Source organism: Ambystoma mexicanum, chromosome 1p (assembly GCF_040938575.1).
Source record: "Ambystoma mexicanum isolate Mex_15411 chromosome 1p, UKY_AmexF1_1, whole genome shotgun sequence".
In the NCBI taxonomy this organism is placed as follows: Eukaryota; Metazoa; Chordata; class Amphibia; order Caudata; family Ambystomatidae; genus Ambystoma; species Ambystoma mexicanum.
This window is the reverse complement of record NC_090921.1, coordinates 1,050,752,451-1,050,772,140: the sequence shown is the minus strand read 5'-3', so window position 1 is coordinate 1,050,772,140 and position 19,690 is coordinate 1,050,752,451. Positions and strand designations below refer to the sequence as shown.

The 19,690-nt window shown below is 44.4% G+C and overlaps 1 protein-coding gene across 1 annotated transcript in view; it reads left to right on the top strand.

Moving 5' to 3' along the window:
• Positions 1–19,690, top strand: part of SLC9A5 (solute carrier family 9 member A5) — a 1,894,848-nt gene that overhangs the window by 535,164 nt on the left and 1,339,994 nt on the right. The window contains exon 3 of the mRNA XM_069604452.1: positions 14,859–15,022. Within this exon, the coding sequence (XP_069460553.1) occupies positions 14,859–15,022 (164 nt within the window). The remainder of the gene's footprint in view (positions 1–14,858; positions 15,023–19,690) is intronic.

Below are 19,690 nucleotides of genomic sequence, written 5' to 3'. Positions count from 1 at the left end.
CTTCTGGCCATCTAAGCCACGGAAAAGAAAGGGGTGCTTCAGGTGGGCTTCTCATAGTCTTCATGTCTTGCACATCTGAACAGGTCAGTGTTTTTTCTACTCTGATTGGTGTTTGCAATGTTTTGGCAGTAATATACATCAGTTTTTTACAGTTATTACAGTTAGCAACACCCAGAATAGTTAAAAAAAGAAAAGATAAAAAAAGAAATTAAAGGCCCATTCAAACACTGTTAGAGGGTTTTTTCATCGACATGGATCAGGCGCAGCAGCAGCAATTGATTGCGGCCGTCCAGTCTTCGACGGCCGAAATACAGTCTTTAAAACAGGAAAATGCTGTTCTACGGCAAAATGTGTGTAGGGCTCCTAGTTCTGAAATCCCTCCTGGACCGCTCCCTGGTGGTCAGTTTGATGGGAACCCCCACAAATTAAAGGAATTCTTAGAATCTTGTACAGTGCAATTTGCATTCAAGTCAGCTTTCTTCCATAATGATCGCGATAAAGTAGTTCACATGATTTCCCACCTTACGGGCCAAGCCCTGGCATGGGCTACACCACTCGTGAACAGTCTTACATTTGTGTTCAGTAGACAGGAAATCGCTGTGTATGAACAGGAACAGCTGCATTTCCGACAGGGTTCCCTAGACCTGTTGACATATATTACTAGGTTTAAACAACTAGCCGCAGGCGCTGCTTGGGCAGACAATGCGCTTATCACGTTGTTTCAACGTGGTCTGAACAAAGAATCACGTGTACCTCGTCCTCCCAGTTTGGCTGAACTTATTGCTCAAGTCATGAAGATGGATTATAGAATACAGGAAAGACCCAGTGAATGACGAAAGCATAAGGGTTCACGCAGCCTTCCGGACTTTTCACCTACGGCCCCAGAACCCAGGTAACCGACGAGCCTATGCAGATTGGTAGGGCCCGGCGCCCTATTTCTCCAGAAGAGCGCAACTGGCGCCGTACCCAGGGACTGTGCATGAACTGCAGTGCTGCATTGTCCAGTTGCACCTACCAGAAGACAGGGAAACGCTTGAACTCTACCGTCAGGGGAACCATTGTTAGGGAATCAATGAGTGGTTCCCCTACATCTCGTATATCATCTCATGTTACTGATGTCCCTGAAATCCCCATGGTGGTTCTCAAAGTCGTTCTGTCTGTGGATTCCCTAGGCCCTATTGAAGTTCCTGCGTTGGTAGACAGTGGGGCCACTGGTAACTTCATCAATGACCTCTGGGCGACTAGTCCAGGTATACCCCGTTCCACGAAGTCGGTTTTCATCCCTGTGGAGTCAGTGGATGGGAGTCCACTGGTCTCTGGACCAATCAAAGACAGACAGTGCCCATGCACATGAACATCGCTTCTCATGGCGAGGTTGTGGTGTTGGATATTATACGTACTGCTTATTACCCAGTTATACTAGAGTTACCTTGGCTTCCGGTTCATAATCCCTTTATCAACTGGTCTGCAGGAACCTTTTTCTTGGGTCTAGTGGGGTTACGGGTTTTCATCCTGCTACCGCTCGTACTGTCTAGGAACCAAGGAACTGTCCTTAACAAAATACAGGGGATCCCTAAAACCTATCGACCATACCAGAGGGTCTTTTCCAATGCTGAATATGCCAAACTTCTACCTCATCATAGGGACGACTACTCTATTGAACTGGTATCGGATGCACCCATTCCATTCGGACGCATGTACATTCTGTCTTCTGGTGAAAAGGAAGTTCTCAAAGAATATCTTCGAAAGAACCTACACAATGGTCTGATAACAGAATCAACTTCCCCAGCTGGGGCTTCTGTGTATTTTGTATCCAAAAAGGATACCTCAGAATTTAGGCCATGTATAGATTTCCGTGGCCTAAATAGGATTACGGTTCCTGACCGTTAACCCATGCCTTTGATTCAGGACATCTTAGAGGCAGTTAAGGGGGCTAGGATCTGCACGAAACTGGATCTGCGCAGAGCCTACCACCTCATCCGAATTAAATCAGGGGATGAATGGAAGACGGCCTTTCGTACAACCTTTGGGAATTACAAGTATCGCGTAATGCCCTTTGGGTTGGCAAATGCTCCGGCCGTCTTCCAATGCTTTATGGACCACATCTTCTCTGACATTTTGCTCCATTCGGTCATCGTATATCTCAATGATATGTTTTTTTCTCTTCACTGACGGATCACGTCCGGCATGTCAGGGAGGTGTTACAGCGGTTTTTGGACAATCATTTGTTCTGCAAACAGGACAAGTGTAAATTCCATCAAGAGAAGGTAGCATACTTGGGTTACATCCTAACCGCTGAAGGCGTATCCAAGGATCCTCGTAAGGTTTCTGCAATCATGGAGTGGGCACCCCCGTCCTGCGTCAAAGACCTCCAATGTATTTTGGGATTCGCCAATTTTTATCAGCGATTTATCCTCAACTTCTCGAATGTGATTCTACCACTTACTGCTCTTCTCAAGAAAGGGGTATCCTTTAATTGGTCTGACGGAGCTCAGAGGGCCTTTGACGCTATCAAGGAACGTTTTATTGCTGGTCCTATCCTGATTTCCTCCGACCGGAACAAGAAATTCATCGTTGAGTCTGATGCTTCCCATCATGCGTTGGGTGCTGTCCTTCTTCAAGAGAACAACCAAGGGGTGGAATGTCCGGTGGCTTACCTATCTAAGACGCTATCTCCCTCTGAGATCAACTACACAGTCTTCAAGAAGGAGTTACTTGCCATCAAACGTGCCTTTGAGGAATGGAGACACTTGTTGTTGGGTGCTAGTCACGCTATCGAGGTCCGGACGGATCACCACAATCAATCTCTGTGCTCTACAGTATGCCCAGACCAGAAACAGTAGACAAGCCCGCTGGGCTAATTTCTTCTCACCTTATGAGATTGTATTCACCTTTATCCCTGGTAGGGTGAATCTTAAGGCGAACGCCTTGTTTAGGAAGGATTCCACGTTTTCATCGCCTTTCCGGTCCGAACCTCTCTTTCCTAGGGCTCGATTTATACATGTGGTAAGAAGCTTTCTACAGTCTGTTTCGGAGGCCACCTTGTGACTACAAAGGGATGAACCTGGTGCTTTAGCGGCCCTGGGACACCAACATTTACACAAGGCTGCGCTTACCTGGACAAAAAACTATTTATCCCAATGATGGAACTTCGGAAGTCTGTTCTTTTATGTATTGACTCGCGGCTGGCGGATCATAGGGGGATTGTTAATACCACCGAATTAGTTCAACATAATTTTTGGTGGCCGGGTCTGCCTAAGGATGTGCATGATTAAGTCTCGTCCTGTTCTGTTTGCTTACAAGCTAAGACCCCTCGATTTCATCCTTTGGGTCTTCTTACAAAGATGCCGGTCCCTGTTCACCCATGGCCGATCATCTCTACAGACTTCATCGTGGATTTACCAGTGTCCGAGGGCTGTACCACCATGATGGTGGTCATTGACTATTTCACCAAGATGGCCCACTTTGTTCCTCTTTCTAAATTACCTACCACAGCTCAGATGGCAAGGATTTTTATCACTCGTATATTCTCCTTGCAGGGTCTGCCGGAAACCATTGTCTTGGATTGAGGGCTGCAGTATACCTTCAGGTATTGGCGGCAGGTCTGTAAACATCTTAATATCACACTCGCCCTGAGTTCCGGTTTCCATCCACAAACTAACAGCCAGACCGAGCGTCTGAACCAGACCCTAGAAGGGTACCTCTGTTGTTATATCTCTGCTTCCCAGGAAAATTGGACATAATTACTGCCTGTAGCGGAGTTTGCTTATAACAATGCCTGCCATGCATCCCTGGGTTCCAGTCCTTTCCATTGCACCTACGGGTTTCATCCTACTTGTTTCACAGTTGGACTTTCTTCTGTCTCTGCATTCCCGGACATAGCTGGTCTTCTTCTGGACATCTGAAACTGTCATCGCTCTGCACGCTCCTCTCTCTGGAAGCCCAGGAACGTGCCAAGCGTTCCGCTGATAGGCACAGGATTCCTGCTCCGTTTGAACCAGGCGACAGAGTATGGTTGGCTTCTCGTTTTCTTCCCCGTCATCTGGTACCTTCGAAGCTTTCTCCCTGATTTCTGGCCCTCTTTCTGTTCTTCAGCAGCTGGGTGCTGTTGCCTATCACCTCTGGCTGCCTCCTTCCTGGTCCAGGATTCACCCAGTGTTCCATGTCTCCCAGCTCAAGACGGATGTGGTGGATCGGTTTGCCTGGCGTGCGGGCACACAACCTCCCCTGGTGTCTACTGCTTCGGCCCCTGAGTTTGCGAGTAGCAGGGATTAGTGACTCCTGTTATTATTGTGCCTGTCTCCAGTACCTGGTGGATTGGCAGGGATATTCCCCTGCCAAGCACTTGTGGGAGCATTGCTTCTGCGGTTCATGCACCGCAGTTGGTTCGCCGTTTCCATCATTGTCATCCTGGGAATCCGGGTACGTCTGCCCTTTGGAGGACTGTCATGTCCCTCAGGAGGCGGTGGTCTTTGTGGCACCGTTGGTCCTATGTCCTGTGTCTGCATTGCATCCATTTACCCTTCCAAGATGGCGGAGGTTAGTGGCTGTAGCATTCCAGCTCTGCAGAGCGTCTTGCACACTGGTGCTCCGCCCCCTCTGCAGGAACCAGCATATCTATCTTCCTGGACATCGCACGGATGCGTTGCTACTCCTGTTTACCAGCGCTTCATAAATTCGTTTGTAGGCTAAATTCTGTTCTGTCTTCAGATATTCTACTCTTTTTCTCATTGTTGTTAACACATCCTTAGATACCCTACTCTACTTTCGTATCAACACGTGACTCTTTCCGAGCCGCGCTGAACTGCTCTCACACTTCCAATCCGGCTCCCGAGCTTCATCGTTTTCCTTTCCCAGACTTTGAAAACAAATGGATCTGTAACGTTTGGGTATGTGTATTGGAATCCTTGACATTACGGATTCTAGGGGTTCTTTACTTATACTTACGTGACTCTCTTGCCTTCTCTATACATAGCATTTGGATCACAGATTCCCGCAGTCTTCAGCTGTTACCAGAAACACCCTTGTTTCAACGCCACTAACTTTCCCGTTTTGTCGAAGCAAGACACAACGTCAGGTATACGGACAGTTCTGGGGCCTCATTTAGGCACTTATGATTCCATATCTACTTATTCAGTTTACTAATACTTTTCTACACGTTAGTTTCAATACCGCATGCCCAGAACTCGACATACAAGAAATTAGCTTCCTCGCAGTCAATGACATTCTTGTGAGGGTACTGTGGTTATATTTACCTTATTTTCATCATACTCTGTTCTGTTTTCTTATCCTTAATTTAACCCGTTCTCCTTTTCTTCTTACACTTGTGTTAAGCATCGTTTGCCTGAAACATCATCAGAGTCACGCCCAGTTCTTCATGACATCAAAGACAACACTACACTCCGTAGCTGATAGGGTTTTTTCCCCCAGAGGGTTTCCATGCAGCCTTCTTTTCCTTCTGGCCATCTAAGCTGCGGAAGAGAAAGGGGTCCTTCAGGTGGGCTTCTCATAGTCTTCACGCCTTGAACATCTGAACAGGTCGGTGTTATTTGTACTCTGATTGGTGTTTGCAATGTTTTGGAAGTAATATACATCACAGTTTATTACAGTTATTACACATGGTCCCGCCTGCTCCCTCTGTGCGCTATCTCCATTGCCAGATCAAGACCTCTCCCTTCCTGGAATTAGTCTTTAAGAATGTCCTTAACTAGTATTTCCATTTGGACTGATGAATCTCATTCTGAATCAGACAACCTCCAAAACCTCAGAATCCATTTTTGACATCTACCTTCAGTTCCAATTTCAAATTCCCTGCTTTCTGTCACAATTTGTGTTAACCTCGCCTCACACTTCAACTCCAGCAGATCTTTGATTTCCAAAGCTTCTTTTCTATCTTCTGATTTCTCCATCTTTCTTATAAGCTCTGAAATGGAGGTCTGAACTTCAAAATATGATGCCAGAATTTCTATAAGATTACACTTATATCGCGCTTGTTGGCTGCATCGGTCTGTGGGTCAGAGGGAACACTGTGTGAGGTTGGTTGATCTATTATATCATGGAAAACTGCTCTGCTGGAGTGCTTCACAAACTTTTTCAGCATTATTTACCATGGAGCCCGTGGGGCCAATCATCTTGTAGATACAATTTTGGCCACAAAGGCCTTTTGCACCTGCACTCACCAGCATGAGCATGCTAAGCACATTTTGAGGACTTTAGTAACTGATGTTACTTCTCCCCAACATCTATTGAACTACGATGATTAGGCACTTTGTGGGTGACTCTTGGAGACTTTTCTTGGTGCTTCACCTGAGCTATGGTTAGTTGTTCCCCTAAGTCACTCGCTCCTGTATCTCTGCCTTTCTGAGATGTCTTGTACAGGTCAGACCAAAATCTTGCAAGTGCCAGATGGGAATCTCCTACTACACTTTTGGATCAGAAAGGTTGCAAACCTCTAAATCAGCCCCTCTTGTATGCTACGGCCTGGGTGTCACAACCCCACACCTTGTAATGCTGCTCTGAGAGAGAACCCTTTGTACAGCACCCTAGATCAAGCAGACCCCCTCAACCTATGCTTCTCTAGCTGTCTCTCTGCCATTCAACTATGGATGTCTTCTAATGTCCTTCACCTTAACAAACCCTATGACCTCTTCCCTTCTACTACTATCCCTCCTCCTCTTTCTCCTCCTTCCATCTCCTTTCCTCCTTCGCTTCTACCCTTTTCCTCATCATCTCGTGATCTTGGTGATATCTTCGACCCCACTCTTTCCTTCTCTTTGCATATTTCTAACACTGCCTGCTCCTGTCACTTTGCTTTATTCAACATAAGTCATGCCTGTCTCTTCTTTCATGCCACTAAACTCCTCATCTTATCTTTGTTTTTTTCTCGCATCAATTACTGCTCTGCACTCCTCTTTGATCTGCCTGTCTCCCACATTGCCCATCTGCGCTCTATTTACAATTCTTCAATTTGCTGCCTCTTTTATCTTCCCCTCACTTTTCTATTACTTTCTCTGTTATATATATCTCTTCTTCCCTTTGAGTCCCACCTTCTCCTTCACTTCCTGTCTATCGTCTATAAGTGAATCCATGGTCTCACCCCTCTCTATCTCGGTTCACTGGTTTTGCTCTACTCTCCCTCCCCAGTACGTCACTCCCAGAAGCAGTTCTTGCTTTAATCCCCAAACTCCCCTGTATGTCTTCCCATTTCTGCTCTATTGCTCTACTCGCCCACAAGCACTGGAATTCCCTCCCTCTATGTCCGTTCCTCTGCCTCCTTACGCATTTTTCATACCAACCTCAAAACTCATCTCCTGTCTGATCTTTCGAATTGATTATTGCCTCCTTTTCCACTGTTTACATGTTACTTTGTTTAAAAATGTTGTTTCTTCTGCCTTTTTTGTACCAGTTAAGCAATGTAGCTAAAGCGTTCTATAAATTAAATTAATTAAATCAATACTTTGCCATTACTGGACTCCTCTCCTATTCCCCACTTGGAGCTCATAGGGGCCCCTAATTTCCTGAGCAGGGTACCTGTGCTTGGTCTCCAGGGCTGATTCGCCCCTGCTGCCACGTCGACCTCTCAGCGTGCTCCCACAATAACCGTAACAGAAATTATCTTCCAAGTCCATTGTGCGTCCGTAGCCCTTGGGTATGGCAGCAGCCCCTGCACTGAAAACCAATGCACTGGAAATTGTTCGGACCCTTGGTTTCTGCTGCACTCAGGCAGCTACCCTAGGCCTCAGGTGAGTCTATTATTCACCCAGACGATGTGGCCGACAAATGCCACCCTGAAGCTGGGAGACAGCCATGCTTAGGCCTGGCCCTAAGAATTCCAGAAACTGTCATTTCAGCACAGCAAGTGACCTGAAAAAAGCAAAAGAGCTCCTGCAGGTGTAGAAGTTGTCCACAGCCAGGGACACCATTAATCCATCACATTGAGTGGAGGAGGAAATTCATTTAAATCCCTGGATCGGAGAGCAGCAGAGAATGTAGGTGGCCATTATTGTTGTGTCCCCCAGCGGTCTCCCGCAACTCATCTTTAAGCCTCAATAGTTTGGCTCAGACCAGATGAAAGTAGGATTTTTGGATACAGGTTACAGCTATTTGTCACGGAGAACAATGCTATTAATGATAATCAATTTACTGCTAGTACCCATTGGTTAAAGCGAAAGTGTTTTGTTTAATGGTGGTCTTAGTAATTAAGATATGGATGGGTTGACCAGAGTTGGCCACCGTTCTTCTCATCTTGGCCTTAATCAGTCTCCGGTCATTTTTTTGTTCTACCTACCCATCAACACGACATCACATTCCAACTATCTACTGCCTGAAAATCACCTGCCCACAGAGTTATCCAGTTTATTGTGTAACCTGATCTAAATTTTTCTGTTCGAAGCACCATTTACTCATGAAATATAATACACAATATTCAGGGGTTGATGTAGCTTGTCTTGCAGATTGGCTCTGGCCTTCAGGGAAGGAATAATGACAAATTGAAGGGACATTCTTCTGAAGAGCTAATTTACCGGCAAAGAATTTTGGCAAGAGAAGTGAAATTACACAACTTCCAAATTCAGATAGTGTCTCTTTTCCATAGGAACCAATGTATATAGGCATTGCTCTCCATTCCCATAATTTGGAGGAGAAAATGTGACATTGGCATTATGATTTCTACCGCTACTGTGGCACAAAAGGGCATTTAGTAGATGATTCTGTCGCACTTCCCAGTCCGTCATCAGGGAAATGAGATCACCCACCTTGCTTGTGGAAAGAGTGCTGTATTTTGGTGCCTCACGCATATTCATGGATCTGATTTGGGCCAGGGAAATGAATAGTCCAATGACTTCTAAAACTGCCAATAATGGTGCAGTGCCTTGTGTTGGCCAGTGGAAACCCAGAAAAAATTACTTCAGGTTTACTAAGCAAAATAAAGTAAATTTGCTTTTTTCAAATACAGTGGCTTCACTTGGTGGTAATTCTCAAATTTCCACCTAAAGTGTCATCTTTTTCATAAAGGATTTTGCCTCCACATAGGGAATATGATTGTTCAATTGAGGTGGGAAATGATTCAATGCTTTTCTTTTTGTGTCTGTGTAAAGGTTCTGAAAACGATTAAAAGACCCATGAAGCATACCCTTCAGAGACTCTTGAAAATGTACTGATTGATTCCCTGAAGTGACCTGCGAGGGCATTATTTTTCATACCTAAAAATACCTGGGGATATAAAATTGCATTTGCAAGAAGCATGACACTTTTCCATATGAAGACTGGTAATCAATGGAAAACTGCATTGTGAATATTGTGTGGTGCCCTTCATGTTAATTAATGCCACATTACATGTTCAGTTGTTATTCATTCCACTTCTTCTTTGTTTTAAGCCATTTTATAATTGCAGGTTCTTCTTGAAAAAAAAACAGATTTCAGAAGCCAAAACAGCTTGAATTAACTGCCTGAAAAAATGAGTAAATCCCCACAAAAATGTAACTTTTTTTCTAGCAGATAATGGAAGCAATTCCAAAATTATTGCACTCCTTTAAGGATCAATTACTAATTCAAAAAATGAACACCCACTGCTTGAATATCTCTGTCAAACACACCTCTTAGGCTTAGCAGAACAATTGCATGGAGTGCAGACATTTTACTATTGGTTGCTGGTTTTCCATTTGAGATAGCAGTGACCATAGCAATTTTCTGGTTTTATAACAAGGTAAATCCTAGGAAACGTATGATGCCATATGGGAATTTGTTTTGTTTTATATGATTTTACAAATATATATTTGCTGGAATCTAATGTCAGAGTGGCTTCCATGTCTGGGTTTTTACCCTGAATTGGATCATAGGGAGAACCTTTTCCTACTTTGAATGATCTCAAAATTATGTTAGTTCTAGCACCGTCATTTTGGTTAAGGTACGAGGAATTGGCTATATATATGGAGGTATTGTCCACTTTTCTGCAAAAAGGCTGTAAAGAAATAATTTCAAATTTGAAGAATACTGAAATAAATCTAGTTTACAACCTTTGTAGTATCTTATTGGGAGCAAGATATAACCAGTCTTTAAAAAGGTTCAAAACAAATATTACAAAATTGGATCGACAAGCAGTTTATTAGAAATGGTGTTAAATATACACACATGCCACATTTAAGAGAAAAACATACAGCTGGTACGTGTAATGAAAGCTTATTCTATGACTGCATGATCGGAATAGTGGAGAGACTCATTGTGCACGCAATTGCATCATGCATAAAACACGCATACGTCCATTGCCTAATTAGCTAGCACACAACAAAATCATTTACCTCTCAATGCTGGGAAATGTATAAATGTTTTAAACCCAAGAGATAAAACTGCATGGCCTCCATCAGGACAAGCAATGGTTAAAACAAACAGTTAAATAATAAAACAAGAACAAAATAGAAAAATATAATAAAATATGTCGAGGGAAAAAATGTGTGTGTGATTTAAAATAACATGCATTGGTATAAACGTACAAAGGCAAAGCAAGTTTGTTTACAATGGTTACGTCAATTGATTAGCCAGATTCCTATATTTGATAACCTGTCATAGAAAATACAGGCATAGTTTAAGACTGGTGTGACAGGTCAGAAGCAAAACTCTGACATGTGGGTACAGGGTTCTAAAGACTTTTAATCTTTTCAAAATCAAAAGAAGCATAGTCTTTCCCTAAACTTGTAAATCTATACCCTACATTATAACAGCCTAAAGTCTCCTCCCATGTGACCATGGGAAGGCAGTCACTACCTGATCCTGACTCTTGGGGTGGTAATATGAGGGAGGAACACATGGGAGGAGATGGCGGTCAGGGGTATGTAATGACTTCTGTATGAGAGGCATGGTATTCTTCTCTACATGAAGAGGGAAACCCCATAATCCCTAAATACCTGATGGCATGTTGTCATTTTACAAATCCTTCCCATGTTAAAACCCAAACTACTGTGTATGAAAAACCTCCCCAGCGGGATAACATTTCCCCTCAAGTACGCAGGGTTTAGCTTCAACATCCCTTGATTGTAAAGATTTGTGTCTGTATAGGAGTTCTGAGCAAATCTTCACTACACATAATGGTCACATAACCTTTCCTGATTCTGACAATCTTTATTTCCAAAAATATTTAATACCATATTGCTTGCGGAAGTCTAGAACATATATGGTCTCCAATTCCCATTATAACTGGGGTACTGAGACAAAGAAGAAATCGGAGTCAATTGGGAGGAAATGTGACTCTAAGCATGAAGTGCAATCTAGTTGTTCAAAACTGAATCAGCTGCGTGGGATATTTAAACCCAAAGGTTACCTGCAGCTGGAGGATCAAGAAGGAATCAAGGAGAGAGGGTCAAGAGTACACGAAGTGGGAACCGAGACCGTCTGCAGAGACGATCCAGTGGAGGAGAGCTGCGGGGAGACCAGTGAATGTGTGCCTGTAGCAGGTTGGCAGTATTCCAAGCCGAAGGAATCAGCGGTGGAAGAGGCCCTGCAGAGCTGTGCAGATTCTGGTGGAGCAGAAGCAAATGCTGACATAGGAACCAAACAAACCTTTGCTCAGACGGGGAAGCCGGCCCGCGATACTCTTGCAGCAACAGCACGGTATACCGGGGAGTCAACCCGAGAGTGAGAGGGACGCCGGGTTCTGGGGGAACGTGAAAGAGTATTTGAAGGACCTTTTTGAATACCGACCGAAATTAATTAAAAAGCGAAGGCAAACATGGTACAATTCTCCTGACATGAGATGTTAGTCGGGGGAAACTTGGAACCAGCATTGCCATAAGTCAAAAGACATTTTGAGAAAGATAAAGAGACACAAGTTGTGCAGGTCTCCTGACAAGCGATGTCAGTTGGGGGAAATCAGGTACAAGCATTGCCAAGAGCCAAAAGAGTTTGACAGACAGAGCTTAAACAACCCCTCAGATATGAAATGTCTGCTTATGGGAAATTGGTGCAAGCAATCACTGAAGTCAACAAGTTGTGGTGTTGAAGAAATATGATTGTGTAATAACTGAAGTGGAAGAAAGCTTACTGAAATGCCTAATAAGAATATCAGATAAGGCTCCTTTGGGGAAAGATATTCCTGGAATGAGAGTAAACCAGGATAACAAGAGTTTAGCTTTGAGCAGAGATGTTCCTGGCAGTAGAGTACACCAGGATATCAAGAGTTTTGTTTTGAGTTGAGAAATTCCTGGCAGGGGTGTATACCAGGAGAGGAATACTTGCATAAGAGAGAAACCTTATTGCTATGAACTGTGTTCTATGAAAGATACATTTGGTTTTGCCACCCTTAGAAAAGTGTTCTATGAAGGAGACATTTGGTTTTACTATCCTGAGAAAAGTGTTCTATGAAAAAGATAATTGTTTTGCTATTCTGACAACAGTTTTCTATAGATGAGACATGTTTGCTTTGTTAATCCTAGAAATACTTTTTTGTGAAAGAGACATTTTCATTCATTTGGACAGAACATTGTTGGAACAACATATTTCCAATAGACTTCGTTAATTGGTTCAGGGGAAGGGAGCCAACTCCTGAACATAAGCATTGCTTTGTTGGAATAACCTATTTGAACTTTCACAATTCCTTACGTGTTAAGTTGGAACAAGAGATATTTACTCTATACATATTTTCATATATGTTAGTGTGAGGGGCAGATATAGATTGGACACAAGGTCCACATGCTTTAGTTTAAGTGTGGTAGGTAGGGACATTCTCATTAGGATCAAACAACTTTGTGTCCATCTCTCATTTCTGACTCCTCACAACCTCTAAATGCCCAGCACATTCTCTGTTACACTGTATGCAGTCGCACTCTTCCACCCATTTGCCGCCTGGAAATGCATCAATATCCTGTTCTGAACAGAAAGTCACATGAGCTGCCAGTAAAATGTTGTGTGACACATGGAATTGTTTAGGGGGTGCGGTGGAAAAGTTGGTGCAAGGTAATGTGTATTTTGGGCTAGGAAAACATTTGCTGAGAAATGTGTGCTGAATATAAAGCATTAATTGTGTGTTGCACTAAATTGAATTTTTACCGTTAACCGTTGCATATGGAGGCCATAACCCAAGCAAGTGGGAATCGAACGTTTGCATTTAATGTTGGGTCATCTCTTGTATTTTTAGAGTGACAGTCCAGGATATCTCTCTCTCCAGATAATATATATGATCATTGTGTAAGGCTCATATAAGCTTCATTCCCTTTGAAGTGAAATTGTTCTGTGGCCTTGACCTCTAAAGTATCCAATTATACTGTATTTCAGATGTTTAAAATCAATCATACTTTTGAATGTTTGCTCCAGATTGGATTCTCCGTATTGTGATCCCATGTTAAAGGTGCTATTCTGTTACGCCATTGAAGTTACTCTATAAATGTCTCCCCATTTAGTCAGGATTTGTGTGTGGTGAGAAATCTTCTAGTGAACCTACAATAAGGGATACTGGGCATGGGAGTTAGTACAAGACATTCCCCACAGTTGACTCTTGGAACCCTGACTCTCCATCCACATTCTTCCAGACAGCGCATTACCATCCATGATTTCCACTAATTTGTTGTTATAGATGTAGATAATAGGGACAGAGGCATAGAAACTTGCAGATATGTTGACGTTTCAACCTATGAGCAATTAGGTGCAGAAACACGCTACTGCAAATCCTTTAACGCAGTGGAAAAATGATCTCCTCTGTCTCCTACCTGCATTGTGAACATTCCATAAGGGGGGTTAAGGGTTAGGAGTACTGGGGTTGCTCTGGTGTATATATTGTAAATGTATTCTCAAGCACCTGCTTGACCTGACTGTCTTGCTGTAACAAAAGACATTTATTTTCTGATGTTTTTCCCACACCTGATTGATTTTTTTCATCATACATCTTCCAAAAGGTGTTGCTCACACCTCCTTGCCATATGCTGTTGGACAGATGCTGGCAAGTCATGAAAGGGACTATCGCAAGATGGTTAGTTTCAGCTTAACTCACTGTTGCACTCTTAGGAGCTCTACAATGGGTGGCTAGAACATGCAACCAAAGCTAATGCAGCATTGATCTTGGTGGTCTTTTGATACCTTTCACTGTAAACGTGCTGCATTGTGCAAATATTGATTTCCATGATGGAAAACAATCTTTTCCCATTTAATCACAAATTAGCAATTCTAAAAGGGTAAAGGTTTTTCCACTCTTTCCAAGGAAAACGGTGCTCTGTTCCACTCTCTTTTTGCAATTTCTGGAAGTTTGTGTTTTTATTACACATAATACTTAAACTGGTTGGTCAGAAGGGCACAACAAACCTCTTTATTACTGACAAATGAATCTTATCACAGAAAAAAAGAACGGATCATGTTTTTGAGATTATTTTGGAAAAAAGATTGTTGAGGCTTGGATATCTGTTATCTGCCCAACTCATCGTGGCTGTTTCACTGAATTTGGTGAATGGCCATTTACCACATTTATTGGGGCATTATTTAGGCTAAGTGTGTCATTAGGGTATATTTTAACTTTTATTTTAGGGTAGCGGAGGAAGTGGGGTTGTAGAGAGGTTTAGAGGACTTGCTCCCCCCCATAAATGCTGTGAAAGAAATGCAGTAAAACTGCCACCCCAGTGAGTTGTACTTGATCCTGAATAGCCATATGTCCATAAGGAAAACACAATATTTGAAGCATTAGGGTGAGACTTCATTAGCACTCCTTTGGTTGAGAAGATAGATATTTGATACAAAATGGTCTGTTCTGAATGTACATTTCGTTAATCCGGTTCTCAGTGTTAAAATGGAATCCATGTCAGACAATCTGTTGACTGCATTCAATCTCTAATGTTGATGATTGAGCAAAAGCATCCATTCTGACTAACTTAAATCTTTCTTTTTAGATGATCGGGTGGAGGCTGGCTTGATGGATTTTCTGCTGTTTGGTAGCTTGATATCTGCTGTAGACCCTGTGGCTGTGCTAGCTGTGTTTGAAGAGGTCCATGTGAATGAAACCCTATTTATAATAGTGTTTGGAGAGTCTCTTCTCAACGATGCAGTAACTGTGGTAGGTAGGCCTAACGGTTGTATTAACAGCTGAATATTTCATACAAGCATTTTTGATCATATCTAAAAGTAATTTATCAAGCACATATTCATATTCACATTAAGCCTTTCTCTTTTATTGTGTGTTTGTGTATGAATTCTTACTTGAAAATTGAGCGGTCCGTGCTTGGCATTAATGAGAAAAGTGCTTGATTGATTATGTGTGTCTCTGGAGCCCTTCTTGTCTGCTTAAATCAATAGTGATTTATTGTATCAGATTGGTGGCAGTGGATATGTGCTTGGGCTGTGGATTAGTGTGGGTTCTCAGCAGTGATGATTTCTGTGTGTCAGTGGTGGTGCCTTTGAGTAGGAAGGTTTGATGCAGGTTTTGGATAAGTGGCAGTAAATGTGACTGGGGGACAGTGGCAGTCCATGCTGCTGATGGTGCCGTTGGGTTATGTTAACAAAGTCAGTGTCCTGACCCTATCTCTGGCTGGAGTTGAGGAGGATCCTGGGGAGCAGGAAAACAATCTGTGAGCTACCTGGGGCAGTAAAGAGTTGGATTCTCAGAGACCGCTCATACTCAGAAGATGGCATTCATTGACGGTAGGGATATATGGAACTCCCTTAATAGCTGTGCCTTTAAGTAGAAATACTCCTCTCACTTCACTCAACAGGGATACACCCCCTCCGCGTGTACACACACACACACACACACTCAGCAACAGTGCCTGCAAGAAGGAAGACCAATCTCCTTTACTCATCAGAAAGCCAGCTAAGTGGAGAAATGCACCCCTCCTCACTCAGCAGCCAGACCTGGAAATCGACACACCTCCTTTATAATGATTGACAGAGGAGAAACACTCTCTTGTCTTTCACTTAAAAAACGTTTTTTTACTGCCAGACATAAAAACTAGGTTTCGAACACATGAACTGACCTCGAGAGATCCTGTGACAACCCAGACAGACCTTCAATAGGAGAGGCAGGAGAGCGGAAGAGGATGTGTTGCTGCAGCCATAGAAATGAAGAATGAGCAAGTAGCAGAATGAGGAGGAGGAGGAGGAGGAGGAGGAGCTGAAAGGCCTAAGAAGCTCAGGAACTGAGGGGGACAAGTGCTGAAATGCTCAAAAGAACTGAGATTACAAAGAGAGCAGGGAACCCCAGAGAAAGGGTTGTTAGAAGCTGCAGAGTCCAGGGAACTGGGAGGCCTAAGACATCTGATAAGGAGATGAATGGAGCAAACTTTTCCAGGAGTGCATCCTTGATAGAGGGTAAGAACACTGGTAACTGTGAAAGCATGCTGGGCACTATTTCCCTAGATAGCTGTTGTCCAGCGCACTAAATCCATGGAGCTCTGGCATAGTGAGCCGGTTGCTATCTCCCTAAGCACAAAGGGGATAGATTGATATAGCCGTGAGACTGTGACAAAAAGAACATGACTTTATATCCCTAGGTGCATGGTGGGCAGGGCATTATTTTCCTGACACTGGCAAGCATAGTGAGCTGGAAATTATATCCCTGATAGTGTGCTGGGCAATGTATTCCTTGTAGTTACAAATACCAAGCTGTGTTATATACCTGAAATTGTCAAGAAGTGTACTGAGTGCTACAAGCCCGGAATAAACATTGAGTCTAGACTAAGAACCAGAAGGAGACCAGAATGCCTACCAGATAGAGACAACCAGAAGCACTATAATGTATCCCTTCCCTGCACCTTTTGTTTGTTTTTTAAAGAATAACACCAGTTTCCTTTGCAGAGAAGCACTAGGCCTGTCAGCATTTACACCTTGTCACAGATGGCACAGAAATCACCCCGAGTCTCGGAGACAGTTCAAGTATGTTTTTAGATTTTTGGGGGACTATAGTCATCCTTCTCTCTCTAGTCTCTTTCACCCTCCTCCCTAGCCCTGGGTTAGTGCTACCAGTTGTTTCTCCTTCATTATACTAAAACTCTAAATAAGCTGCAATGTTGACATGAAGGCACTAGGGCTTACCTCTCTAAACTCTCTCAGGGATTTCCTAACCCTCCCTGCACTATCAAAGGATTAGTGTTCTACTGGGAAAAGGGAGAGTGCCTTACCACCACTCCCTCCTGCTTGCTCCTCCCACTAAACTTCTGTCCCTCTGTTTCACTCCTCCTAGTTCTCGCCTCCACCCTTTCATGTTAACTCACACTCCACCTTACTACCCTGTACAGAAAAGCCAACGGAAGAACCCATGGAGATTGGGCACCTGACCCTGGTAGTCTCAACACTGGAGGAGGATGCGCCAGCATGGGAAACCCAACCCAGCGGCCCTGAATACCTTGCACATTTGTTTCCGGAGGAAGATGAGGGTCCCAGCCTGGACATTGGTCCAGCTACATCACCTGGAAACGGACCGAAGGTTTCATATACTAGTGATAGTCCAGGGTTTGCCAGACACGTCTCTACTAGATTCTGGGAGCAAAAATCAAACGCCATCAGAGAAGATATGGTCACTGCTCATGAACAACGTCCCATCCCAATCAACTGTCTCCAATTAAAGATGCATTTCTTCCCCCAGGCCACCATTGACATCAGGGTCGTGTAGGAAGTCACTCAAAGTACTGATGATGGTCACTGATTTTCCACTATTTCACCAATGCCATAAGGAATTACAAGGGGAAGGGAGGCCAGGAGGTCTGTCAGGGCAGTGTAATGGGGCAGATGAATGCTCAAGTAATAACCACTGCCACTACTCAGATGAATATACAAGTACCACTTCCTATTCCTACTCCTCACCAGTATCGTCCAGGTATCTCAATATCAGTTGAGACAGCCCTACCGCCCCAAGAGGGGTGAAAGACAAAACTAACTAGGACCATTAAGTTGTCGTTATAAATAGAATAGATATGGACGCTGTTGCGCAGCAACCAAGATGGCGGCTCGTGTTTAGAACTCCACACCTGGTGCGATCCTTGCACGTAATATGTGCTTCCATAAGTAATCTATCAAATAACCAGTGTGACCATTGGCTTCCTGAATGGATTGTCCACGTTCCGGAGCATCTACTGTCTTGCTCGGCGGCATGTGAGATTAGGAGCGTGAGGCTGTTGCTCCGAGGTGGATGACTGGTGGGCGGTGCTGTATCCCAGCCGGCCTGCTGCACTACGCGTCTCTGTTGCCTTGCGACCATTCGACTCCGTGTGGGTGTGCCCGCGGCTGAAATCGCATTAAGGGAGAGCAGCCATTGCCACCTCCCTCCCTGGATCATTGGGATCGGAGGCTGTCCACCTCCAAAAGACACTGCATCAGCTAGTGCACTGAAGTGGCCCTGAGTGGAGGGGACACCCTGGGGACCAACCCGCGCTGACCTCTGGCAGACCCTCCCCCGCAAACTACTTGATCAGGGGCCCCGCACCTGCTAATATTCTACTGCGTGCCCCGTTTCAACGGGCGCACTCCACCTCCTCGGCGCTCCACAAGACTTCTGTGTGGAACACTGCACCCACTGGGACTGCTGGCTGGGGGTGCGATCTGCTGCCACCGGCGGCAGTAGCACTGAGGGGGGGCCTGCTCCCCTCCTCGCTAGTACGCTTAAGCTGGCATCTGGCCACGCCCTCACAACACCGCATGGGCTCCTCCACTGGTGCGCTCCTGGCAGATCTTGAGTGTACTCTTCCCCTGCATATGACACTTGGATTGTGGGGCCTCACACATACTGGTGGACCGCGGCGCCAGTCTCCAAGAACCAATGCTTCATGAACCAATACACAAAATCTATGGTCGCGACCCCAGTTGTTATGCAGACATAGACTACCATGGAGCCAGAGCCCATACCGACGGAACTCACTGAGATGGCCTGCATGCAGGAGGCGTTTGCCAAGGTAAATAGTAAACTGGATGACATGACCAGTACTATAGACTCTATCAAGGCACGTAGGGACAGGATGGATCAACATCTGGAAGGAGTTGAGACAAGAGTGGGGACGGTGGAGGATGGTGTGTCTGCACTCAGGGCTGAACTTACTACGCTCTCCAGAAGAGTACTCCAGGTGGAAAAGAAAATCGATGACCTGGCATCAAGATCCTGACACAATAATATTCGCATTTTCGGGGTCCCCGAGAGCAATGCAGAATCCTCCCTAGAACAATGGATCACGACAACCCCGTCGCCGCTCGTGGGCAACCCGACACTGTCACCCCAATTCACCATTGAGCGGGCACATAGATCCTTGGCCCCCAAACCAAAACCTGGAGCACCTCCACATCCAATCATTGCGCGTATTCTAAACCACCAAGACTGAGATGCTATTCTCAGAGTGGCCCGCAAGCAAAGAGACCTAATGCTAGGATCAAGCAGCAGAAACCACATTTACACGGACTTCTCGGTTGCGGTACAGCAAGAGGGAATGCTTTTTAGCTGTGAAAAAGCTACTACACATCGGGAAATTGAAATACGCCATGCTGTTCCCCGCCAAACTATGAGTGGAGTGGAATGACAAAATGTACTTTTGCACTATACCTGACGACGCGATGAGGTTTCTCGACAGACATTTGCAAGAACCCTGATTCCTGATTATACCAGCTGGCCGAAGCACTCATGTAGGAAGAAAACACTGTTCATACCCATCTACTCTGAGAGACCCCTCTGCATCACCAACTAGCTACCCCCTGGCTACTTTTCTACTGCTCCCTGCGTTGGAGGGAGTGGAAGGTGCTTATGCAT